The sequence below is a fragment of the Cucurbita maxima genome, unplaced genomic scaffold (assembly GCF_002738345.1).
Source record: "Cucurbita maxima cultivar Rimu unplaced genomic scaffold, Cmax_1.0 Cma_Scf00010, whole genome shotgun sequence".
NCBI lineage: Eukaryota > Viridiplantae > Streptophyta > Magnoliopsida > Cucurbitales > Cucurbitaceae > Cucurbita > Cucurbita maxima.
This window is the reverse complement of record NW_019272026.1, coordinates 2,828,583-2,853,678: the sequence shown is the minus strand read 5'-3', so window position 1 is coordinate 2,853,678 and position 25,096 is coordinate 2,828,583. Positions and strand designations below refer to the sequence as shown.

The 25,096-nt window shown below is 35.5% G+C and overlaps 5 protein-coding genes and 1 long non-coding RNA gene across 8 annotated transcripts in view; 3 read left to right on the top strand and 3 right to left on the bottom strand.

Moving 5' to 3' along the window:
- The first annotated feature begins 28 nt into the window (after nucleotides 1–28).
- On the top strand, nucleotides 29–1,522 carry LOC111485726. Its single transcript, XR_002718708.1, has 2 exons — nucleotides 29–1,015; nucleotides 1,086–1,522. It is a non-coding gene; the product is annotated as an uncharacterized LOC111485726 (long non-coding RNA).
- A 1,778-nt stretch (nucleotides 1,523–3,300) lies between these two features.
- Nucleotides 3,301–6,915, top strand: LOC111485564 (12-oxophytodienoate reductase 3-like). The gene is made up of 5 exons (XM_023132488.1): nucleotides 3,301–3,478; nucleotides 3,655–3,795; nucleotides 4,346–4,476; nucleotides 5,723–5,905; nucleotides 6,024–6,915. Exons 1-5 carry the CDS (start codon nucleotides 3,399–3,401, stop codon nucleotides 6,683–6,685), a joined length of 1,197 nt encoding a protein of 398 aa, XP_022988256.1. The 5' UTR covers nucleotides 3,301–3,398; the 3' UTR covers nucleotides 6,686–6,915.
- A 604-nt stretch (nucleotides 6,916–7,519) lies between these two features.
- Nucleotides 7,520–12,176, top strand: LOC111484981. Its single transcript, XM_023131666.1, has 6 exons — nucleotides 7,520–9,508; nucleotides 9,896–10,329; nucleotides 10,408–10,569; nucleotides 11,139–11,214; nucleotides 11,487–11,642; nucleotides 11,772–12,176. Exons 1-6 carry the CDS (start codon nucleotides 7,703–7,705, stop codon nucleotides 11,886–11,888), a joined length of 2,751 nt encoding a protein of 916 aa, XP_022987434.1. The 5' UTR covers nucleotides 7,520–7,702; the 3' UTR covers nucleotides 11,889–12,176.
- A 366-nt stretch (nucleotides 12,177–12,542) lies between these two features.
- Nucleotides 12,543–14,955, bottom strand: LOC111484982. Its single transcript, XM_023131667.1, has 5 exons — nucleotides 14,821–14,955; nucleotides 14,506–14,653; nucleotides 13,240–13,392; nucleotides 12,963–13,138; nucleotides 12,543–12,884 (listed from the first exon to the last, which is right to left on the bottom strand). Exons 2-5 carry the CDS (start codon nucleotides 14,635–14,637, stop codon nucleotides 12,773–12,775), a joined length of 573 nt encoding a protein of 190 aa, XP_022987435.1. The 5' UTR covers nucleotides 14,638–14,653; nucleotides 14,821–14,955; the 3' UTR covers nucleotides 12,543–12,772.
- Nucleotides 14,956–16,497: 1,542 nt separating this feature from the next.
- LOC111485004 lies at nucleotides 16,498–17,701 on the bottom strand. The gene is made up of 2 exons (XM_023131698.1): nucleotides 17,080–17,701; nucleotides 16,498–16,983 (listed from the first exon to the last, which is right to left on the bottom strand). Exons 1-2 carry the CDS (start codon nucleotides 17,653–17,655, stop codon nucleotides 16,642–16,644), a joined length of 918 nt encoding a protein of 305 aa, XP_022987466.1. The 5' UTR covers nucleotides 17,656–17,701; the 3' UTR covers nucleotides 16,498–16,641.
- Nucleotides 17,702–19,450: 1,749 nt separating this feature from the next.
- Nucleotides 19,451–25,096, bottom strand: part of LOC111485584 — a 7,856-nt gene continuing 2,210 nt past the window's right edge. For 2 of the 3 annotated variants that reach the window (XM_023132522.1, XM_023132524.1), the window contains 10 exons: nucleotides 24,887–24,953; nucleotides 24,678–24,750; nucleotides 24,177–24,232; nucleotides 23,681–23,777; nucleotides 22,636–22,720; nucleotides 22,457–22,519; nucleotides 21,513–21,572; nucleotides 20,078–20,170; nucleotides 19,899–19,961; nucleotides 19,451–19,800 (listed from right to left, as the gene is read on the bottom strand). In XM_023132522.1, the coding sequence (XP_022988290.1) occupies nucleotides 19,687–19,800; nucleotides 19,899–19,961; nucleotides 20,078–20,170; nucleotides 21,513–21,572; nucleotides 22,457–22,519; nucleotides 22,636–22,720; nucleotides 23,681–23,777; nucleotides 24,177–24,232; nucleotides 24,678–24,750; nucleotides 24,887–24,953 (771 nt within the window). In that variant the 3' untranslated portion in view covers nucleotides 19,451–19,686. The remainder of the gene's footprint in view (nucleotides 19,801–19,898; nucleotides 19,962–20,077; nucleotides 20,171–21,512; nucleotides 21,573–22,456; nucleotides 22,520–22,635; nucleotides 22,721–23,680; nucleotides 23,778–24,176; nucleotides 24,233–24,677; nucleotides 24,751–24,886; nucleotides 24,954–25,096) is intronic. The other variant, XM_023132523.1, reaches the window with a different exon arrangement.

Sequence of the window (25,096 nt, the reverse complement as noted above, 5' to 3'; positions counted from 1 at the left end):
TTTTTTTTTTTTTTTTTTTTTTTTTTTTTTTTTTTTTTTTTTTTTTTTTTTTTTTTTTTTTTTTTTTGTTATTGTTGTTGCAGGTCTTGTCTCTGACATCTCTACAGAAATCCACAAACTAAAGCAGGGAGGAAATAAATAAGAGTGTAAATACAGATTTAAGAGAATTTATTATAAAATGTGACACAAAAGAGTTGGTGTCAGAAGGCAATGCCTGAGAAGAAGAGAGGAAAAAAATAAATATATTGTATGTACGGTATGAGCTTTTACTGTCTGCTTCCATCTCTTCTTTTACTTTTTTGTCAGGATTTGGCAGACTTCTCCCTCCCAGCAACCCCCACTTACTATTTGACCTTTTTGCTATTTTGGAAGTTTATAAAAATGAGTGATTCAGCTGCTCAGGAAGGCTCTTTTAAGTTCTGATAAATACAGAAACACTCCCTTCTCTTTTTATCCTTTTCCTTCCCAGTTTCAGACTGTTACTGAAATTTCTTTGTTTTATTTCCCGAGTGCTTGCTTTACTGTTCTGTGCTTCCACTTTACAGTTTACTCTCCTGAACTATCTATTACTTTTGGCTTGCTGCTCTCTGCTCTCTGCTCTCTTTAATTTTCTATTAGCTCATTAAGGATTCTCTCCCTTATTTCACACTTTCTCTTACATTGCCATACACTTGGAGATGTTTTGTTTACCTTTTTGTGTAGTTTTGGATTGTATGGATGAAGAATAGAGTATACTCACTTGTATGTGTGTTACTTGTGTTCTAGTTTTGTGGGTTTAGATTTGTAAAAGCTAGGTTGAAGACGATGAGTTTAAAGGCCTTGTGTTGTTCGTCAAATAGTTATGATAAAGAAACGCACATATCAAAGATAGGCTTGGCTCGGTTCCACAGATCTAGGCTATCAGCCATACCACTTGGAGTGTGAGCCTCCCGAGAAGCAAGCTATTACAATGAGCGGCTGGAGCTGAAGATAGGATCGAAGAAGGGGCTAGGCTCCTAGTGGAACAGAGGAGACGGTTAGGATAATGCACAAACTCAACTCTTACTTACTCTCTTGGTCTAATATCATGTTATAAATGAATGCAGGTTCCAAAAACGTAGCCTGAGCTCATAGATTAAGACGACTTGAATGACTTGCTGGTTTTGTTTGAAGAAAGTTGGAATGATTTTGGATGCTTGTGTTGCAAGTTTGGGAGTTGTAGAGAGCAGCACAGTGTTGGTATGTGATTCTGAATGAATGGCAGATTGAAGCACATGCATAGGGCTTTTCAGGGTACAAAGAAGGGACCCCTCCCTCCACTCTTCTTCACCCTCTGCTGCCCCTGAGCTTTGCCAGTCTTACTTTTCCTCTTAAAAACAATTCCCCTTTTTCTATTTTATTTCCTTTCCCTTTCCACCTCACCATCGGATCTTCCTTATTAATTTTTTAAATTACGAGTTTAGTTCTTCGATCTTGGCTTGGTTCGGGCTCCTCTGGATCTTATTCGTATCGGAATCTACAAAGAAACGATCCAATTGATCAAGATGAGAAATCGATTCTCTTGCTATTTCTCTAGTTTAGTAATTGTTAGATGAAGACTAAATCAGCTCGTATCGACGAATTAAAAGAGATGTCAACCGACACTAAATGATATCGACAAAGTCCAAATAGTTGAGGATGAGGATATGGAGGAAAAGATTAACAGACTCGGTGCTTTTTAGCTTTAAACAATATTTTATAAAGCCATTGGGTTTTCAAGTTTGTGTCAAATGAGTTTCTTATAATTCGGACGTTTTAAGAAATTTACATGTGCATGTTATGTTATAAGTGAACGGATTCCTAACGCTTCAATTTTGTGTTTAACATAATCGTATTTTTTAAAGATAATCTCAAATACGTTAAAGGCTTCTTTGCTTCTAACCTACTTTACCTTTAAAGAGAAGAAACCGAGCTCATTGTAATCTAAGTCTCTTCTCTAGTCTAACCTTCTTGTTGGAGTAGACTCGGATGGATCTCTTCCCACTTATCATATATTAGTAAATAAACGTTGAGATGTTATCTTGTTACGGGTTAATTTGTTCATCTATTTCTAGATTAACTAAGGTCTCGTTTGATAATTATTTAATTTTTAAAAAATTAATCTTATAAATATTTTAAAAATTTTCCTTTTATCTTAAAACTAAAAAAGAAATCTAATCTTAAAATATTTTTTTAAGAGATATACAAACATAATTAAAAAAAATAACAAAATATTTATTACTTAACTCGTTTTTCTTTTGAATTTCACACAACCCAATAAATAAATAAATAAAAACAAAATTTTAATAATTATATAATTTATTTTAAAATATATAAATATCTAGATATATTAATATATGTTGTTTAGGAATCTCTTGTGAAGCCCAAATGGCCCACTGAACCTGTAGCATTTATATTTGGAGGCAGGGGCATTTTTGGGATTAAAAAAGAGACCTTCCCCATGCTTTTTACAAAGTTAAAATCTAAAAAAAAAAATTACACTATAAATTTTTAATTTAAATAATTGTTTCCTAAATTTTTAAAATTGATTAATGTATTATTTTCTATTTTCTTGAGAAAATAATAAAAAAAAAAATTCACACATATCCTAACGTACAAGAATTTAATTAAAACAAAACAAACTAATATTTCTTAATTAAGTAATAAAATTAAGGGTTCTTTTAGGCTTAAATTTAGCAAGTTGTTTGAATTTTTATTAAAAATTATGAACATTAAAATGTATTGCAACTTTTATGCTATATTCAATGTATACTAAACGGAGCCTGTCAAGCGAGCAGTCTAAGCAATACTCCAATGAACCGAGCAGGGCGATTGACAAAGGCGGGTACACTGAACAAGTGGTATGAATTGACCTCTCTCTTGCATGTAATAATCTATTAAATCTCACTAATTAAAAAAAAAAAAAAGAAAAAGAAAATTTGATATTTTTATTAAAATTAACCATTTAATCTGTCAAAATGATTAATAATTGTCAGCCATTTGTTTTTAGAAAATAAAAAATCATGAAATACACGTGGATTAAATTATGCATAAGGCAAGCCGCCAAGCCGCCAAGCCGCCACGCCTTCACGCCGTCCATTTAGCAGCGCAATATACACGTGCCAAATTCACATTCAAGTATTTTCAAAGCCTAAGTTTGACTAGGGCCCACTAATATACTCCATCACCGTCCATCATTTGGCGAGTGCTGGTACACGCGCGCCCAACTCTAGATCCGGATGCACTCTACAATTATCTCCTTCGCCGACCACTCGCTACGCTCAAGCATTTCCTTGATCAAAATTTCCTCTCCTACTTAAAACGCCTCCTACAAAAGGGGACTCTAGGATACCTCCTGTATCTCGTTGCCGTCGGCGGAATCTGATCGGAACTCATCGCAAATGGCTGAATCTCCGGCAGGAAATGGAAGCGCTTCGCTGTTCTCTCCGTTCAGGATGGGGAAGTTCTATCTATCTCACAGGTTTGTTCTGTTTTAGCCCTTATTTTGGTCTAATTTCGGGGGGAGAGAGAGAGAGAGAGAGAGAGAGAGAGAGAGATCTCGCCGGAGTTTGGTTGTTTGTTAGGGTAAATTTGAATAGCTTCGAATTCATTGATCGTTGTTCTTGTGTGTTTGGCGATCTGGTGAACGATTTGCAGGGTGGTTTTAGCGCCGATGACGAGGTGTAGAGCTTTGAATGGGATTCCGGGGGCGGCACTGGCCGAATATTACACTCAGAGGTCCACTAAAGGCGGATTTCTGATCAGCGAAGGGACTTCGATCTCCGCCACCGCCGCTGGGTAATTTTCGAAATTTTTGATCACTCTCAGGGATATTTTGGTAAATTCCTATGGAAGTAATTGCTACGGTGGGGTTGGGTTGGTTGACTTAGTCTTCTTTGGGTCCCACAGTTTCGCTGCTACTGATTAGTGTGAACAAGAGGAGGGTTATTTTGGTAATTCGATCGTCTTATTAATTTTATTTACTAAATCAAAATAAATTACTTTTTTTTTTGTTTGTTAATGTGAGTATTGTGAATTTTCAAATATATATGTGGGATCAGGAGGGTTATTTTGGTAATTTGATCGTCTTATTAATTTTATTTAATAAACTCAAAATAAATTACTTTTTTTTTTGTTTGTTAATATGAATATTGTGAATTTTCAAATATAATATAATTTTAACATGTTTACTTAAAACTAAATATTATTTTATTTTTAAAATATTAATATTAGTAGGAATAAATTAGAATATATTTGAACTATTGTTAATTAAAAAAGAAAATACATTTTAATCAAAATTACTTAGATTACTTGTTCTAACGAGTCTTTAATAAACTGAACTGGGTAGGTTTCCACATGTTCCTGGAATTTACACTGAAGAACAGGTGCAAGCATGGAAACCAGTGGTGGATGCTGTTCATGCCCAAGGCAGTATCATTTTCTGTCAACTATGGCACGTCGGCCGAGCTTCACACCAAGGTATGACGAATTAATTACAACCACGAAGCACGTATATAGATACGACATGACACGGATACGGATACAGACACAGACATGGTTACATGTCATCTTTTAAGAATTTAGGATACTCCACACAACACGGTTACATGTCATCTTTTAAGAATTTAGGATACCCCACACGATACGGACACGGTTACATGTCATCTTTTAAGAATTTAGGATACTCCACGACATGGACACAGACACAGACATAGACATGGTTACATGTCATCTTTTAAGAATTTAGGATACTCCACACAACACGGTTACATGTCATCTTTTAAGAATTTAGGATACCCCACACGATACGGACACGGTTACATGTCATCTTTTAAGAATTTAGGATACTCCACGACATGGACACAGACACAGACATAGACATGGTTACATGTCATCTTTTAAGAATTTAGGATACTCCACACAACACGGTTACATGTCATCTTTTAAGAATTTAGGATACCCCACACGATACGGACACGGTTACATGTCATCTTTTAAGAATTTAGGATACTCCACGACATGGACACAGACACAGACATAGACATGGTTACATGTCATCTTTTAAGAATTTAGGATACTCCACACAACACGGTTACATGTCATCTTTTAAGAATTTAGGATACCCCACACGATACGGACACGGTTACATGTCATCTTTTAAGAATTTAGGATACTCCACGACATGGACACAGACACAGACATAGACATGGTTACATGTCATCTTTTAAGAATTTAGGATACTCCACTCGATATGGACACGGTTATATGTCATCTTTTAAGAATTTAGGATACTTCACGACATGGACACAGACACAGTTACATGTCATCTTTTAAGAATTTAGGATACTCCAAACGAATTGAAAACAGACACAGACATAGATACAGTTACATGTCATCTTTTAAGAATTTTGAGTACACATGACACGGTTACATGTCATCTTTTAAGAATTTAGAGTACTCCACATGACACGGACACAAACATGGTTACATGTCATCTTTTAAGAATTTAAATCAACAAGTTTATGTATTTAGCTTAAGAAACGAGTTTGATGCATTTCATTCTCAAATTTAGTGAAGTGTTCGATAAGTGTTTACTCATTCATCCTACTAACAAATGTTGGACGTGGATACACTAGCCAAACTAAAGTGTTTGTGTTACTTAGCCACTGATGTTTTATCTCGGATTGTCTTCTCTAATTTTGATGATTCTGAATGAACTTAATAGTTTATCAACCTGGTGGGATGCCACCAATTTCATCCACAAGCAAGGCCGTATCGAAAAGGTGGAGAATCTTGCTTCCAGATGGCTCCCATGGCGTATATCCAACCCCACGACCACTTGGTACGTACGAGATCGAGGCCGTGGTTGAGCATTATCGACAGGCTGCAGTGAACGCCATTCAAGCAGGTAATTAGCTTGATCTCCTCTGACTTATCAGCTAATTTAGAGCCTTGTAATAGTATTTAAATGTCTTACCATAAACAATCTTGATATAAATTTTGAACATTCGTGTTACGATGAATAGGCTTCGATGGGATCGAGATCCATTCAGCTCATGGCTACCTCCTCGACCAATTCTTAAAGGATGGTATAAATGATAGAACCGACGAATATGGAGGATCTCTCACAAACAGATCTCGATTCTTATTGAAAGTAGTTCGAGAGGTAGTATCCGCCATTGGATCGTCTAGAGTCGGTGTTAGAATTTCTCCTGCCATCGACCACCTCGACGCTATGGATTCCAATCCTCTCAAGCTAGGACTACATGTAGTTGATCGACTTAACAAACTCCAACAAGAAGTTGGTGGGAAGCTCAGTTATCTCCATGTAACTCAGCCACGGTACACAGCCTTTGGCCAAACCGAGTCGGGTAAGCTGGGAAGCGAAGATGAGGAAGCCGAGTTTATGAGGACTTTGAGAGGAGCTTATGAAGGAACCTTCATTTGCAGTGGCGGGTTCACTCGAAAACTAGGAATGCAAGCAATCGAGAACGGAGACGCCGACTTGGTGTCATATGGTAGGCTTTTCATTGCCAACCCTGACTTGGCTTTGAGGTTTAAGCTCAATGCACCCTTGAACAAGTATGTTAGGAAGAGTTTCTATACACAAGATCCTGTCGTTGGCTACACAGACTACCCATTTCTGAACACTACAAGTGGTGAAAAGGATCCTCTTTCTCGCCTTTGATCGGACTCTTTTGAATAAGTTCTTATTTGTTTTTATGAGTGATTTAACATTATAAGACTAAAAAAATTCTGACGTACGATGTCTCGGTTGTACAATGAGGATAGTTTAAAAGTGTCATAAAAAAAATTCATCATCGTACCAATATGATGACAGTTCACGATGCTGTATGATCTTAAATTATGTGTCATAGTAAGCATACAATGACGATTTACTGTGATGTCAGTTTAGAATTGATATCTACCCAATGTCATCATACATGTACGACAACAGATTAAAACGATATCAATTACTAGCCGATATTGTATGCTAGAGGTAACAGATCTTCTTAACCAAAAGACACTTGATAGTTTAGAATCGATAACGTTTCTAATTCAACTTATAAAAGAACACGTGCATAAATCCAATTTGTACAAGAATTGTTTCAATTATTTCTTTACAAACAATAACCAAATGACCACGATTCATAACATAATTTGTCAATTATTAGTATGGTATACATTTTTTTTATTTTATAATATTATTATGTTAAAATTATTTTAATTTTAACAAAAATAAAATGCAAGATTATATCATAAAATAATATATTTATAGTTTAAAATTTGAATTCACTAAATTCATAAAAATAGTTTTTTTTTTAAAGAATTTTCATTATTTAGATTATAGAATAAAAAATTAAAAAATTAAAAATCTATAAAATATTTTTAAAATTTTAAGAAATAAATTTAAAAAATCAATAATTAAACGCAAAATAAACACGAATATATTAAACATTTTTTAAAATTCAAAATTAAATTTGTAAATTTAACAAAAATATTTATAAGTGACGCACCGGTGAGGCGTTTGGCGGGAAAGCGCAACCGTCCCGTAAACAGCGTGAAGAAGAAGCTTCTGGTCGCTCCCCCAATGGTAAAAACCTAACCAACAAACCACTGCTCCATAGCTCCGATTCTCTCTGGCGACGCTGCCTCCAGTTTTCCGACCACTATTCCTTCTGTCTCCGCCGCACGCTTCATTGTTATGACGGTTCTCAGGTCTCGTAAAGTTGTCCCTCCGCCGCCTAATCCCAAATCCCTAAAATCCCCTTCCAACACTCTCCACCAGCCCTCTACACCCTCTCAACATCACGAAATCCAACCCCCTCACTCTCCTTCACATCCTTCCCCTTTTTCATCTACCGGTTCTGTTATTGATTCCACTGCGTTGCCCTCCGATGGCGCCTCCGGTTCCGGAGTTTATCGTAGGCGGAGTTCCCGACTCGCTGGGAAAGGGCTTGACGCTGAGCATTCTGATGTTGACTGCGTTCGTGGTAACTCCCCCCGAACGGAGATGAAAGAGGAGACGATTGGTAATCGGGATTTGGGCCTGGCCTCGGATGGGAAGTTGGAGGTTCATTCAGTTCGTACTGAACTTGAGGGTTTGGAGGTTAATGAAGAGGCCGATGGCTTAAGTGAACTTAGGCGGAGTATTGATTTTGAACGTACAGGATCGAAGAGCGACGAGGTTAATGTAAATGGAAAGAGGAAATTGAACCCCACTATGGATTTGCCTGCTGGGGAATTGGTTGATGAAAATTCTGGGAGTAAAGAGTGTCTTAGTTTACGTTCGGGGAAGAGAGTTTTGAAGACGTTGAAACAAGCGATTGGTGTGGACATTACTACACCCCATAACGTTGATGGGTTAGTAGAAGAGAGGAGGGGTTTAAAGGATAGTGACAAAGATGGAATTGATCTGAATGGAATTAGAGGAATTGTGATGAAAGAGCTAAAGGAGGAGTGCATAAGAATTGATGAGAATGATTGTACCAAGAGTAGGAATAGATTCAGCCGAAGAGAAAAGGGCAAATGGATTGTCGATGGCCAAAGTTCAAATGGAAATCATACGGTTGTATTACATTTTGAGCCAAACGATGAGGTGTTAAGTGATAATCTAATTGATCATCAGGATTATGGGTTGGTTCATGAAAGACCGAAGGGAATAGTAATTGATGAAGGTACAACAAAGTTGACTGGTGCAAGTTGCAGTGATGGAGGGGATATGGATGCTAATGGCTATACTGCCAATGGAGGAGATGCTCTAGAACATAACGGTGTAGGGAAATTGATTGTAGAAGCTCTTTTGTCTCTATCCGAAAAATTTATAATCGATTCAGAATTGAGATATACGTACTGTTCCACAGAAGGTCAGGTTTCAGGCACTGCACATATGGCAGATGATGGCCCTCATAGCAATGAGAGTCAAGAGATGGAGTCTAGTTTGGAAGAGGAAGTTCGATATGATATTCCTGCTGCACATAGGGTATGGATGTCAGATGATTCGTTCATAAGAAGAACTGCTGCTGAGTTTGCTCGATGTAAAGAGGGCGGTGATAATTTGCAGAATGTTCAGGCTGAAGGTGAAGATGATATTAAAGATTGGCCTGGGCCCTTCTCTACTGCAATGAAGATTGCTAGTGACCGAGCTTCAGGTCGAAGAGTACGAGTTTCAAAATCTTTAGACAAGGAGAATGATCCTGCACCAGTTGAATGGACCCCTAGAAAGAATAAGTCTAGTAAACGCTCCCAGTCTTTACCTCCATCCTTGAGAGATTTGTGCTTACGGGTTCTTGCTGAAAATGCCGATGCAATTTCTTCACTGGAATTTGTCCCAGATGCTTTCAGACACCAGCTTAGTCGACTACTTTGTGATTCTCGAAAAATGAACAGTCATGTTCTGAATCTTCTTCTCTGTGGTTCCCCAACTGAAGTTTGTATAGGGGAGTGCTCTTGGCTGAGTGAAGAAGAGTTTGTGAAATCTTTTCAAGGGTGTGACACTAGCAAATTAATGGTACATATACTTTCCAGCATTAAGTTTATTGGTGACCCACCGTTAAAATTCTAATAAAGGGAATATGACATAGAAGATTAGATGTGGATACTGCTGCATTGGGCAATTTTTTCTTTTTAAAATCTTAAATCTTGGAAGAAAAATTCTCTCTTCAGCAATAGGTTTTTTAAAAAATAAACTCACATTTGATTCTTATGTATGGTGGTCTTCTTCCTGACAGTCCTTTTGACTTGGAAACTGTGTTATGAAGGATTGGAATATTGTTTTTTTCTTATTTTATCGTCTTTTTTGGCTGTATCATGCATGGATTTGACTGCATTTTATTGCATAATTCTTGTTCTAGCATTCTATTATATGTCAACAAGATTTTCTGTTTCTTTGAACCAGATACTCGAGCTTAACCAATGTGGACGTAGTATTTTAGATTTTGTCGTATTATCTACATTGGCTCGGTCATCAAATAGCTTACCTGCCCTGAAGTCATTGTCCCTAACTGGTGCATGTCGTCTTTCTGACATTGGTATCGCTGCACTTGTATGTTCTGCTCCTGTATTGCAATCCTTAAATCTGAGCCAGTGCTCCTTCCTCACCTTCTCAAGTATAGACTCTATTGCCAATTCTCTGGGATCAACTCTGAGGGAACTGTATCTGGATGATTGCCTAAAAATCAATCCAATGCTAATGATTTCTGCAATGAAGAAGCTTCAACATTTGGAAGTGCTCTCATTAGCTGGAATTGGAGATGTTTGTGACGAGTTCATCCAAGAATTCCTCCCAGCGGGGGGCCATAATCTGAAGGAACTCATTTTAACCAATTGTGTGTATGTTCCTTGGACATATCTCTATGGATTACTGTTATCAGTACCATTGTTGAACCGTGCTTTCATTCTTGGGTGCAGGAAATTGACCAATAAATCCATAAAAGCCATCTCGGAAACTTGCTCTTCTCTACGGACTATAGACCTTGTGAATCTGTCAAAGCTGACGGATTATGCTTTATGCTGTCTTGCAAGTGGTTGCAAGGCTCTTCAAAAGTTAAAGCTTTGCCGAAATCTATTCAGGTTCTAACCAGAGTTCTCTTAAGATATTTAGTTCTTCAATGCTTACTTTCATTTCTAACCTCCATATTTATATATATAATTTTGATGCTTCAATAATTTGTTAGACTGAATCAATCCTACCATTGTTGCCCTTCTAGCAATTTGTAATAGTTGTTGAACCATATTATCCTTTTGATCTGATACTTCTTATTTCTAATAAGACTCATTTAAAATTATAGCCCTGGAACTCAATAAAACCTTTAATATTCTTATGGTCCTTATTCTATAAGATAGCTATTGACGGGCTGTATGGTATATTTAAAAGGTTTTCTTCACTATCGCATTTTCTAAGCGTATAGAAAAGATTAGAAATAGTTTATTTATGCTTATTTACAAACAGTAAGTGATTATTTGCATAGAGATTAACTTTCTAATGTTTGTTTCAGTTTGAGTCTAATCAAGCCACGTATCGGAAAGCTAGCATTATCTGAATCAATTCAATTGAAAATAAAAATGAATGTGCATGAAGTGTTAGTACTTAACATCTGCATTATTTGGCTGATCGATTCAATATTGTTTGTTCTTGTAAGTGATGAAGCTGTTGCTGCATTTGTGGAGATATCAAGAGAGAATTTAAAAGAACTTTCACTGAACAATGTCAGGAGGGTACGTATTTACCTCCTTTTCCCTAATTCCCCTCCTTTTTCCATGAACGAACAGATATAGACTGTACTATTGTTGTCTAGAAAGCTTCTGGGATGGGACTTAGCTATATATTTTATGCCGTGTGCTTCATAAATGTATTTGCAAATGGCAAGTCCATAATTTTATCATGATTCCTCTTGCTTTGCGATCAATTAAGACTAGTTACTAATGATTTTGAGTCATGAAAGATGTTGGTTTGCCTTATTGATGGGATCAATTATGGGTTTGTGCAGGTTAGCCGCTGCACAGCAATTTCGCTCGCCTGTTTTTCTAGGAATTTGGTTATTCTCGACGTATCTTGGTGTCGAAAACTTACCAACGAAGCTCTAGGCTTGATTGTTGATAACTGCCCATCTCTAAGAGTGCTCAAACTCTTTGGATGTTCTCAGGTGTGTTTGTCAGTCTGAACCCTCCTCTTGTGCAAGGTTTTACAAAATTAAGAACAAAGGGCCTGGTTTTCTCCCAACTGTTTTCTAATGGGAACTTAACATTTTAGACATGACTTGGTGTAATAATAGGTAACAGACGTATTTCTGGACGGACACTCGAATCGAGAGGTAGAGATCATTGGACTGAAGCTGTCTCCAGTTTGGCAGCACGTCGAGCCTCACAAACGTTACCAAGGTTCAAGTTAATATTCATCTGTGCCATCCTCGTGTTAATTTCGATGAATCGGTTTTAGCTAGAATCATTTTGCTGCTCTCCATGCCAAAATCTGATAGTCATCATCTGCGTGAGCTTCTTTTTGTTCAAAACCTCAGTAGCTTCCTCCTAAATACTTGTGTAGGAACAGTAAATGCCAGAGGTGCATCTTTTTTCATTCTGTAGAAACTTTGTATATAGGTATTACACAAGAATGGTTGAACATTACTCCATACTTTTACTTTTACTTTTACACAGCAAATTTCATTGCACTCGATCAACATGAATGTGCATTGTTAGTTAAGGTTCAGTGTGTTAATACCATTGATAGTATATGTAAGTTCTTCCATCAACTGTGAGCTTGCTGTTTCGACCACCTGATTGCAACATACGTAGAGCCTTAAATCGAGAAGTAGACGTTACTTTCTTTTGGTAAAATGCTTGATGGGGGCATGTTGTTTCCATGTACTCTAAATTTTTTAATTATATCTATTTGGTACTTCAAACTCTAAACCTGTCTCATAAATCTAAATTTTTTAATTTATATCTATTTGGTACTTTGAACTCTAAACTCTGTCTCATCAATCCCTTTAAACTTTCGATTTTGTATCTATAATTTCTTCAAATTTAAAAAACGAAATCAAATCTCCTTTGAAAGGCCAACAAAATTTCCAGCCTTGATTGATTTTCAAATGTACAAATAAAGTGAACTAGAAAAACAAAATTGGAGAGGGAGAGAGAGGGAGAGAGAGAGAGAAGCTCCAAATCTAAAGCTACTTGTAAAAGCATATTGAAGAGGGTTAATGACAGAACAATTTTGCCATCCTTTCCAAGTTCACAATGAGTGATGTTGGAGCTCACAAATTCTTGGGTTGTATTATCCATCACAACCTTCATCACTGTGAGTGACAATGGCCTCAATTCTATCAAGTGACGCTTCCAGCTTTCCCGAGTTCATGTTAAACAACGCTTCGCCGGTGCCTAGAGACCTGTCGAACACAACGTCACTATTACAGACACCACCCCACAATTTCTATAAAAACCATAGATGATGAATATTTCCATACCCTGTAATTTCAGGAAGCACGTAATCTGCCCTCCATCCGAAACGGAAATCCAATCCCCGGAATGGGCTAATCAATGACTTGTTCCGTATGCGAGATACACCGTCTCCACCCAAACATGTCGTTAGCTTCCATTTCCAACCCGTGGCGTGCATCTGAAAATTATGCCCGATACCGACCTGTGCTTGTAAGACAACAGAATTGGATGACTTTCTTCTTCTTGGGTAAGACGGTATAGTGTAGGTGATGATATATAATCTGTTGGTTAGAAGCTTTGTACCTGAAGATTTAGAAATCTGGTAACAGGAATCTTTTTGGATAGAAGGCGTATATCTTGACGGATTGGCTCATAGATAAACTTCCATCGCTGCTCCGGATATAATGGCTTCACCACAAGCTTGGCTTCATATTCATTACATGGAGCATTATAGAACTGAGCCAAACAGTAAATCCAAATTCATTCAATCTAAGAGTACACAAACTGACCTGAACCGTGCTAATAAGAGCTTCAAAGAAGGCGAAAATCAGGAGTGTAATACTCTCTTTCGTACAATACAATCTATTCTTTCATAGACCTAGTTAACCAATGATCCTCTGTTGCGAGGATGTCCCGAGAGCTACAAAACAATTATCATCTTAAAGGTTGACGACCCTCCACCCGTGCAATAGTTGAACTTACAAAAAACTAATATTTATCACTCGATAACGTCACTCGGCTCCAAAACCAACCCCTTGGTTAAATCTCAACGCACCTTTACTTACAATACAACTTGAAACTTTATCTAATCACACGTACATAGCTCAGGAGATAAGACAACAATTATCATCTTAAATGTCGATGGTCTCTCCCTTGCAATGGTTAAACTTACAAAAAAGTAATATTTATCACTCAATAACGTCACTCGACTCCAAAACCAACCCCTTGGTTAAATGACGACACACCTTTACTTACTAGTTAGCAACGACATCACTTTCAAACATGTGCATCCCAAGCATGATATTACACAGTAAACACACACCATAGGCTCAGAAAAGTACAAGATGTGAAGACAAGCAAGCCCTTACAAATTTAACATGGTATCGTCAGCAGCACTAAACTCATTAGTTACTTCTTTCATTTTTCTTTTGCTTTACTAAGGAAATTGGAACTCTTTAAGTTCATCCTAGGTCTCACAGTCCCACTTTTTCAACCGTGCAACGTCGTGATCTTGACACACTCACGCGACCAAGGAGGATGGTGCATCATCTAACACACTATACAGAGTCCACATCCTACTCTCTTCATAGTTAGGTTGTGACACTATGCGACTAAGTTATCTCCAAGCCTCTCCAAACTACAAATTAATATGCCTGATATTGATAATTGTCAATTCCTATCATAAAAGCCTTGAAAATGAAGCCCACAGAATCAAGAACTATCTAAGTAGCACTTAGGCTAAGAACTACACCCTCCAAAGCCATAATTAGCAGTAAACAAAATCCTCAAATCATCTAAATTATAAGACAGAGACTATATATTGTAAGAATCCATAGTTCATAAAAGTACCTCCAAATTTATACCGACTCGAAAGCCGCGCAACTCTTTACGAAACTTCAAAAACAATTCCGAGGGCATCAAATTGATACTGCAAAGATCTTCCCAAGAAGTGGGTTCCTCGCCACTTGATCCGGAATCCATAGCGAAGCAATCGGTACTGCAAAATAAACATAAATCAACGAAACTCGAACCATTTTAACCCTTGAACTTGGAGAAAATCATGCATCAAACCCAGAAAACTGCTTTGATTTTGAGCGTAAAAGAGAATTGAGCGCCTTGAGATGAACATAAAATGGTAATTCAGCGCTTATAGAAGAAGTGTACCGAGACGCAAAAGCTCGAACCAAATGGACCGTGAGAGAATTTAGGGGCTAATTCTTGAGTTCTGGTTCAGATATGGTGGATGAGAAATTTCAGGGGTTTTTGTACTTTCAGGATTAGAAATTTTTATGTGATTGATTCAAAGTTCGAGTACTATCGCCTCCACAATTGATAGAATTAAAACTTTTTTTAAAATTTTAAATCAATTTCTTTTTTTAAAAAAATTATTTATACTTTTAAATTTTTTTTAGGGTATAATTTTAAACCTCTAAACTGGAGTGTCCATAGTCCGGGTTGGGTTGAGTGATTTTTTTGACCCAACCCAACCCCTTATTTTCGGGTTGGATTGTTGAATGGTTAAAAAAAATTATTTTTTTTAAAAAGTTGGGTTCGGGTTGGGTTCGAATTTTCAACGAAGGTTTTATCCCATGAACTCGAAACCGAACCGAGTCAGTTTGGGTTCAAAAAAATGAACCCAACCCAACCCAAAAAGCTACTCCAACCCAACCCAATCCTTATAGTTTGGGTTGGGTTGGTCCGGATTGTCGGATTGTCGGATGTACACCCTTACTCTAAACTAATAATTATTTCAATTCATTTTCAACTTTTTCATTAATTTCTTTTTTAAAAATTGATAATGACATTGTAACGTGAAAATGAGTCTATAAATAAATCGATACCACTTTCAAGAAAATGAACAAGAACTTCAGGGAATAGAGGTTCAGTGAAGGGGTAGGTTCATGAGCGTTTTCTCTTTCTCCGGGAAAGTAACTAAAAGTACTGAAATAGAAAGATAATGACTGATATTTGATCCTGCTTAACCATGTATGGGGGCGGACGCCTTTAAAAAATGCTTATTTATATTAACGAGGTGCATATTCTTTTTCAGTAGCTCAATTGTTGAAACTTGAAAGAGAAAACGCTTTTTAGTATGCTTAATGTGGAGTCATCGTGTGTCGGGTATTTCCAGAGTAACTGCTTGAAGTCCACAACTCGAGAATCCCTTAGCAGTGTGTACGTCCTTCCTACACAATTTATGTTTTTTTTTTTTTTTAACTTTCTATATTTTTTTTTTTAATTTTTAACTAAATAAAATTTCTAAAATTACTATTAAAAAAAAAAAAAAAAAACCAAAATTAATGGCAAAACAAATATATATTTATAAGCTTAATTTTTAAAATATAAAAATTTTAAAATTAGAAACACTCAAAATTTAATATATTCGACCATGAAGATTAAATAATCTAAATTAATTAAAGTAGAAAAATATAAAAAAAAAATTAACTCCTAAAGAGATTTTTAATCCTAAATTAAGGATTAAAATATTATAAAACAAATATTTAAAAGTAAAAATATTATAAAAGTTTAAACTAAAATTTTTAAAAATTATTCTTTTTTCAACTATATTTTATATTTAAAATTAACATCTTAATATCTTTAAAATATTTATATTATTTTAAAATTTTAACCTTAAAACTATTTCTTTTAGTATTTAATTAAACATAAATCAATTTGAATTTAGAGAATTTTTTTTATTCTATTATAAATATTATATATATATATATATATAATATGTGATTGTTGAATTAAATAATTATAATTAAATAATAATAATAATAATCATAATAAATATAGCAATATAAGGCAAGAATATTTTTTAAAATACATCAAAGTTATCAATAAACAATTTTCCGTGAAAATATTATTTTATTTCTAACTTTTTTTCAAATAAGACAAATAGGATGTTAATCCTGATCACTTTCCATATTTGAAAATACAATTCAAAACAGCATCTCCGCCGCTGCCGCCGCCTTTCTTCCATTGTTAAGGGTAAAACGGTGGAGACTGCAGCTGAACTGCTGCCACAGCTGCCGTGGGCGGCTGTGGCGACGGCGGATGCTTTGGAATGAACTTTCGAGCCCATATATGTTTCCCATTGATAGTAAACTTCATTCTTGGCTGTCCTCCTAAGATCAAGCCGATCGTTGAAGCCGATCTGAAAACTATACGAGCAAATAATGATTGTTCGTTCGGCTCTACTTCCTGCATTTGAAAATGTTCTATGCAATCACCGTAGTTTATTGTGAAAAAATCTCGAACTTCCCATTCTTGCACGGGATAACCCTTTGAAAACGTTACGAACATCGCTCGTTCTTCTGGTGGTACCTTAACGAAGAACACGAGCAATGCATTAACTCGTTATTTAGACGTTTTTTTTTATAAATTATTAAAAAAAATAATAATAAATTATGTCGTACACACCTGATCTCCTTCATCCATCATGATATCAAACGATCTAAAGGAAAGTGGCGGTGGTGGTGGCGGGAGCGGGACAGAGACGGAGGAGGGGATTTTCCGGTGACTAATGGCATTGAGCATGATATCTCTCATGGCTCTAAAACAAACCTCGTTAAGGATTTTAGTTATACCTTCCATAGCGATTTGACGGTTGGCATAGAGGAACTGGAGAGAGATTTCTTTCTTCATGAAATTTTGAGTGAGAGGGATGCTATTGTTGTAGTCGTCGGAGGAGGGCGGTGGGTTGTCGGATACGATGCAGGTGAGGGCAGTGAGGGCTTCGTCGGCGAGCTCGTTGATGAGGAGGACGGGCAATTGGAGCATTCGATAAACGACGTGTCGAAAACCGACACGTTCGAGCCAAAGCCAAAAGGCCATGATTTGGAGAGCTTCCATGGGGTCTCGGCCTATGTTGATGACTAAAATGGTGTAGAGTTGTCTGTCAATTTTGTGGAATAAGTTGAATTCTTGTTGAGAAACAAACGTGGAAGAACATAATGAAATTGAAAGAGAAGAAGAAGAAGAAGAAGAAGAAGCCATTATCGCCCACCATTTAAGCTCAATTTTGAGTTCATGTTTGCCTTTGTATTTCTACATTCTTATAAAACAATTTAATGATTAATTAATCTTACCATTTATATCAATTCGACTCAAAACTTAATTATCTCATAAATCAAAAAACGACCCAGAAGATAAAACATATATATTATTCTAAAATCGATCATAGATTAAAAAATTCAATTTTTACGAACCAAATTGTAAGGAACAAAGGCGAAAACTGGTAGACATGTGGTATACGAGTGAATGAGGGGTATATGAATGAACTGAGATTACATTGAAGTTATTACCTATGCGACCTTGGCTTAATCACACGAACCAAATTGTAACGACCTAGTTTTTTATACACATATCGATCGAAGTGGTTATGAACAAAGGTAAAAACGGTGTCGGAGTAAAGGAAGGGTACATGAATAAATGTTCAAATGAAACTGAATGGGAGGTATTAGATTTGAATATTATAATTTTTAAAGTTAATTTCATAAGAATATTAAAAAAGTAAATTCATATAATTAGCCACAAAAAGATAAATAAAGGAATATGGAAATATGGACATATAAATTAAAACAGACATGAAAATATGGAATTTTGTTTTGTTGTGAATTGGGAATATGATTTTAATGGTAAAGTATGGTGACATTTAATGCCATTTTAAGTAAGTTGGAGTTTTATTGGGAATGTTTGAAAAATGTCCAAAAACAATTATATGGTAAGTATAGTTGAGATATTAATATTAAACTTATCCAAATAAATATAACACTCAAATATTCTAATATGTATTTATTAATATACAAAAAAATATATATTGTCACAAAAAAGAGTCAAATTTTTTAAAAGTCTCAAACATGAAATAGAAATTAAATTATGGAATAAATTCAAAATTTTAAAATTAAATGACTTAATATCAATTATTTCTAAATTTCTAAATATTTTTTAAAACGAGACAATAATATAACTTTTTTTTTTTTTTTTTTTTTTTTTTTTTTTTTTTTTTTTTGAGAATTTTTTNTAGTGTTGAGTACGACGAGTAATTATGAGTGATAAATATTTAAAAATATTTGGAAATGGGTTCGCTGCATGACGTGCTACTAAGTATTTATATGTAATAAATATTTTTAACACCTAAATATTATAGAATTTGTGCAATTAATTGGTCAGAGCTAGAATAAGTACTCTTAAATATAAAATTAGTAAAGTTGGTATTAATATTTTGAGAATTAACTATTTTCATTTTCTTATTTGGAATGTTTTTCACTTGATCATCATCATTTGATGGGTGCAAATGAGAACCAAAAAATATAATTTATTTTCATTATTTGAAACGTTTTTTGTTCTTATATCAAAGAGAAATAAATCATCTAATTAGTTAAAAGGTTAAGTCGAAGAATAGGCGAAATCCAAAGAATAACCCCTTCCCAAGATACTAGAATTGGGAAAACTCAACCGTGGAGATAAAAAAAAAAAAAAAAAAAAAAAAAAAAAAAAAAAAAAAAAANTTGATAAAAATTGACGACCATTTATGCATACTTCAATCCCTCTCCCTATCATATGAGAATCGCAAATATTGGTTCTCATTGTGCCAGTACGACGCAAAGAGAACGGACAAGTACAAATGTGTGTCGACTTCAGAGACCTAAATGCACCATGACTCAAAGATGAGGCTCCTAATCATTCATGGTATATTTCCATTATTAAATTTTTGGTGTCATTTAGGAGTGTATTATCATATCCTTCGAAGTGCATTAAAATCGAAATGCATTGAAAGAAAAAAAGTAGATGTACAATCAAAGAAATTCAAATTTTAGTCCCAAGATCAAAAAGGAAAAAAAAAAAAAAAAGAAGAACGAACCTTCATTTGTTTACACAGCTACTGCCGGGGTATTTGGTCGATACTGAAGGCCAGAATGAACGAGAAAAAACGGTCTCATCTGCTGCTCATATTCAAGAGAATATAAATGTAGCCTATGCTGAGGGCGGCACTTCCGTTCCAACCTTGAGATTAAACTGATGAACTCAACTCCCCTGCTGCTCTGATGTTTCAGATGCATGTGATAGCTTTTTTAGTGTTGAAATCCTCTTTTGCAATTCAAGATTTGATATACGCTCGGCTTCAAGCGCCCTCTCGAGCTTTCACGCAACGATAAAAGGTCATAATTTTAGTGAAAGAGTCGGAGTGCTTCCATTTCATTTGAAGATATAGTTGCTAATAGAATAAGCAGTGATACCTTTGCAGCTCGTGTACTCCATTCTCCTAGAATAGCTCTCAGTCTTTCATTTTCTTCTACATACTATTCAGGGATAGTCAATGTCAAAGAAAAGTTGAACTAAGCAAGGGGTTACATGTGCAGGTAACAAAAGATCAGATGTGTGAGGACGTTGGATTGGATGAAGTTAAAACTCGTACCTGCTTGTTGGTGGTGAGTAATTTCTGAATCTCGGTATCCCTCTCGGCTATCACAGATCGAGCAAGCCTAAGTTCTGATGTCACCTGATTCATCTGCAACATATAATTCATATTGTTATGGAAATTTTGATTGCATGTGCATCAGGGTGATTTCATGAGCTGACAAGATATCGGGCTTCAAGTGCCATCTTTCAAATAGAGAGGCATTAGATATGCGGGTCTCCCTTTATTGTAAGATCCTACATCGATTGGAGAGGGGAACGAGTGTCAGTGAGGACGCTGGACCTTGAAGGAGGGTGGATTGTGAGATTCCACATCGATTAGAGAAAGGAATGAGTGTCAGCGAGGACGCTGGGCCTCAAAGGGGAGTAGATTGTGAAATCCCACGTCGGTTGGGGAGGAGAACAAAGCATTCTTTATAAAGGTGTGGAAACCTCTCCCTAGTAAAAGCGTTTTAAACACCTTGAGGGGAAGCCCGAAAGAGAAAGCTCAAATAGTACAATATTTACTAGGGTTTAGGGTTTAGGCGGTTACATTTATATTCTCCATGATCAGCATTTGTTCCAAGGGAGATGGGACTTCAGGTTTTGGACCCTGAATTCTTCTTGGAGATTCTTCTCTTACAATTCTTTCTCTCGTTTGTTGTTTATCCCTTTCCTGTTACAGACAAACCGCCTCTGCTTTCTCCTCAATTTGGAAGCTTAAAATTAATCCAAAGGTAATTTTTTTTGTGTGGCAAGTTTTACATGAGAAAGTCAACACTACGGACCATTTTCAAAGGCATTCTTCCCTTGTGTTGCTCCTGCAATGGGGTATCCTTGGTAGGCGTAAGAGGACTCATATTATTTGTTGTGGGGTTGTTAGTTTGTTCACTCTTTGATCATAGAGGCCGAACTCGTTCTATTTATGCTTGGTGTGGAATTGTGACTGATGGGCTATGATTGAGGAGGTACTCCTAAGTACGCTTTTTCAAGAGAAGGGAAAAATTTCATGAAACGCTTGCTTTTTTTTTTTTTTTTTTCATCTTGTGGGGCACATCCTCGAGAAAAACAATAGAATTTTTAGAGAAGTAGAAACGTCGTGTGACGAAGTTTTGAAGTCAGTGAGGGCTTTTCGTAATTATACGCTTGGTTTTGATTTTGTTGGACTACAGTACATTATCTAGGCTAGTTTGAGGGATTCCCTTTTGTTGGCTTGGTTTTTTTTTATGCACTTCCTGACAAGATATCTCAACGTCATAAAAGCATATCCACACAGTAAAACCAAAAAAAAAAAAAAATTGAAAACATGAATTCACATCATTGTGGTGGCTTGCCTACGATATTAACTAATATAAGTAGGGGCCAACATCTTGTGACATTAACTGACATGGACATATGTTGGATGTTATTAAAAATCCAATCAAAACATATAAACAGTACTATGTAAGACATACCTCAGCTGAAAGTGTCCTCAATTCCTGATCACGAGCAGCTAGCATATGGGCAAGATCAACCTGAAAAGGAGTCACTGTAACTACAGCCATTTTCATTCATATTACACTCCTTGACCTATTCCTTCATCTTTGACTATCTATCACGAGAGAGAATTTTCATGTTCATATACTCTAATTTCGGAGTCTACTATCGAATATACTTCCTTCTAATTTTGGACAGAATTATACACAATTTGAACACCGCTCTTGAAAAAATTAAAACCCAACCTTAAAAAGTAAAGCATGCAAAATATATAAATATATATAACATATTCCAATCCTTATATATTGATCAATCTTAAGCTAAGAGATGACAACTTCTTCCTCAAGCGAGAGCCAACCAAATCCTTCTATATCTATTTCAAACTCTTCAAATATTGTTAATTGACTTGACTCGATAAAAATACACACTTTCATTGAAGCAACAATTTAGAGCTTTGAAAAAAATATTGTTAAGATTTATGAGGTTTTTTTAAGTATGTCAATCTTATTGTGTGCCAAATATCTTTATAAACAGCTATATCCTTCTGTAACAAAAAATTGACACTCCATTTTGACGAGATTTTTCCAAAAAAAACTAAATCGTTACAAATTTGAAAGTTCAAAAACTAAATTATTACTTCACTACCAGAAGAGTCTTCTAGCCTAAAGTATATTTTATTTTTTATGTTTAGTATACACGTTTTATGTATTATGAAGTACTAAATATGTCAATATATACAAATATATTCTATAAATAAAGATGTTCCCAAAAGTCCCCGCCATGCTTTTTTTAAGAAAGTGATGTATCCGATGTGTCTGTGCTTTTAAGCTCACACCCATGAATAAAATCTAAAAATCAGTACAAACTTTGGTTATACATATAAAATCTAAAAAAACACCATACATCAAATTAATATGATCACCTGAGGCGTGCTTCCATCACTGGACCGTTCATATTTACTCAAGCACTCTTGCAACCGAAGAATCTGAGATGAACAGGAACGAAGGTGATTTAGCTCATTCCAATAGGAATTGAGAAAAGAGCATGACTAAGTAAAGCTGCTGTGTGCCAAACCAAGTATGTGATAAGGTTATTATATACCTCCTCATTCAGAAAATGAAGGTTCTCTCGCTGATATTGCAACAGAGCCATTTGCTGATCGGAAAGTCGACCAACATCATGATACCTGTTACACCAAAGAATTCTTAAATCTTAAATCGTGCGAATAAAACAATGTGTCCATCTGAAGGCACCACTATTTTTATAGGAGAGAAATACTGCATGTGATTACACTAGGAGATACAAATATTGAAATTCAACCAATCTTTAGCAGCATATGAAAAGATCTAGGAAGAACCAAAGTTAAATCACTCAAACAGTAAACTTATACAGAACTCTTTGGCTTGCCATCAAATGGTTCATGAACATCAAAATCCGAATCTCCTAGTGTAATCACATGCAATTTTTGATGTTTGAGTGAACATCAAAGATCTTATTCAACGAAATTCCACATTTATTTTATGTCCAGAATGGCGTGTCTTTTGTTGTCAGTAGGAGAAGGATTTGGATCATCTTTTGTGGGGGGTTGCCAATTTACTCATTCTCTTCGGAGCCAGTTTTTTAGGTTGTTTGGTGTCATTGTGGTGCATAATAGGAGCTGTCGTTCTTTGATGGAGGTCCTGTTGAATTCTCCCCTTCAAGATAAAAGAAGGGTCTTGAGGCAAAGCTTCCCTTTGTGCTATTATGTGGGGAGGGTGGCTTGAGAGAAATGGTAGAATTTTTAGAGGGATGGAGAAGTCTTTGGAGGAGGTAGGAGAGGTTGTGAGGCTTAATGCTTCTTTATGGGCATCTATTAATCGGACTTTTGTAATTACCTAACTCGTTGATATTCTTTTGGATTAGAGTTCGTTCTTAGGAAAAAGAAAAACAAACAACCAGATGGAGAAGTGCTGTTCTATTACCAAGATTTAAAAAAAAAAAAAAAGTGTGGAAAAGTTGTAGATATAAGTTTTATATTAATTGGATGAAAATCAAATAAATATTGTGAAAATATATTTGAACAAAAAAAATTCTTAGACGCAGTGACCACCTAGCCTCTAGCTACAAACTAAAGAGCAGCGTATTATGATAAGCTTAATAATTTGACCTTAGATCTTCCAAAGAACTTGATTGCTGAAGTGGAGAATACAATGACTTCAAAACATCAGGCTGAGAATTTAATGAATTGTACTTTTGAACATAACCTGCATTGCACGCATGACAATATTAATCCAAATGTTTTGGGGGCACGTAATAAAATGATGAATAAATACAATGAAATATTAATTAAAGACCGGAGATATGCGATTCAGAAAAGCTTTAAGAATCAGTTATGCGAGTCATCTGGAAGACTGGTGAGCAAAACAATACCGTCAGCCATTATATCCAACGCCATGCTACCCTACCGATTACAAAACAGCAGTTTCTAGAATCACAATAAAAAGAACATACTGGCCCAAGTAATTGAGTAAAACATAATAAATAATTCAATAACAGAGTCCAATATTTAAAAGAACAAATCAATCCAAATCAATAAACTAAAGCACCATTGGTATCAATTGACACCTGAAGAGACCCCATCCCATTAATACAAAAAAACTTACTGATATATATAATCATAAACGATCCAGCACATACCGCTTCAATTAACATAATCATCCTGCAGATATAAAAGGTGCATCAAAGACCATATTATGTCAGTAATGTACAACTAGGTAAACATGAGGATATGGATTAAGCATGCACATCAAGGAGGAAGCTTTTAACGATACTATCCATATGCAACAAAATGAAAATATGGAATAAAATGATATGCACATTTGGTATCTATAGTTCCTAATGCAATCAACAAAAGGGGGGAAATTAAGGTAGGACATTTGACAATTACAGTCAGAATATGATAACAATGGAACTTCCATGGATGTAATAAAATACAAAAAATATAACTAGAACGTCTTTAGGTGATAAGAAAAATAATCTTAGTAAGAAGAAATCAGTACTGGATGGTGAAGATGAAGGGAACTAGGGAAGAATGAAACAAAGCAAAAATAGGTAAATGGAGAAACTATTAGACTCGGCATTCACATGTTGAATAAGCTCACTACCTTAAAATTATGGGGATCGAGAGTGCACTGATCTGAGGTTCCCATACCATGACAAGTAAAAGGGCAGCAGTTCCTGATAGTGAACAACTATTTAAAATTGGGCCACAATTGCAGAAAAAGGTAAAAAGGCTTCATTGCCAACTGGCATATAGCAACACAACTAAAATGTGAAGATTTATAGACTGAGTCAGCACAACTATCTAACATACCATAAGCAGTAACTGCAAAAGGTAGACGAACAATATGCTTTAACTTCTGGCTAAAGCTATAATAACCCTACAAATAAGAAAGGAACATAATCCGTTTAATTGCATTGTAAACTACAGAACATGAAATGCAAGCAACAGACTGAAAAAAAAAAAAAAAAAAAAAAAAAAAAAAAAAAAAAAAAAAAAAAAAAAAAAAAAAAAAAAAAAAAA

What these genes read in the sequence shown, in the direction of transcription:
- LOC111485564 (XM_023132488.1), top strand. Translation starts at nt 3,399, where the DNA reads ATGGCTGAATCTCCGGCAGGAAATGGAAGCGCTTCGCTGTTCTCTCCG. An exon ending in ATCTCCGCCACCGCCGCTGG is followed by an intron (nt 3,796 to 4,345) that starts GTAATTTTCGAA and finishes TGAACTGGGTAG; the next exon opens with GTTTCCACATGTTCCTGGAA. An exon ending in CGGCCGAGCTTCACACCAAG is followed by an intron (nt 4,477 to 5,722) that starts GTATGACGAATT and finishes TGAACTTAATAG; the next exon opens with TTTATCAACCTGGTGGGATG.
- LOC111485004 (XM_023131698.1), bottom strand. Translation starts at nt 17,655, where the DNA reads ATGGCTTCTTCTTCTTCTTCTTCTTCTTCTCTTTCAATTTCATTATGT. An exon ending in TGATGGATGAAGGAGATCAG is followed by an intron (nt 16,984 to 17,079) that starts GTGTGTACGACA and finishes TTCTTCGTTAAG; the next exon opens with GTACCACCAGAAGAACGAGC.
- LOC111484982 (XM_023131667.1), bottom strand. Translation starts at nt 14,637, where the DNA reads ATGGATTCCGGATCAAGTGGCGAGGAACCCACTTCTTGGGAAGATCTT. An exon ending in GAGTCGGTATAAATTTGGAG is followed by an intron (nt 13,393 to 14,505) that starts GTACTTTTATGA and finishes TGTTTGGCTCAG; the next exon opens with TTCTATAATGCTCCATGTAA. An exon ending in CCAGATTTCTAAATCTTCAG is followed by an intron (nt 13,139 to 13,239) that starts GTACAAAGCTTC and finishes TTACAAGCACAG; the next exon opens with GTCGGTATCGGGCATAATTT.
- LOC111484981 (XM_023131666.1), top strand. Translation starts at nt 7,703, where the DNA reads ATGACGGTTCTCAGGTCTCGTAAAGTTGTCCCTCCGCCGCCTAATCCC. An exon ending in CTCATTTTAACCAATTGTGT is followed by an intron (nt 10,330 to 10,407) that starts GTATGTTCCTTG and finishes TCTTGGGTGCAG; the next exon opens with GAAATTGACCAATAAATCCA. An exon ending in CACTGAACAATGTCAGGAGG is followed by an intron (nt 11,215 to 11,486) that starts GTACGTATTTAC and finishes GGGTTTGTGCAG; the next exon opens with GTTAGCCGCTGCACAGCAAT.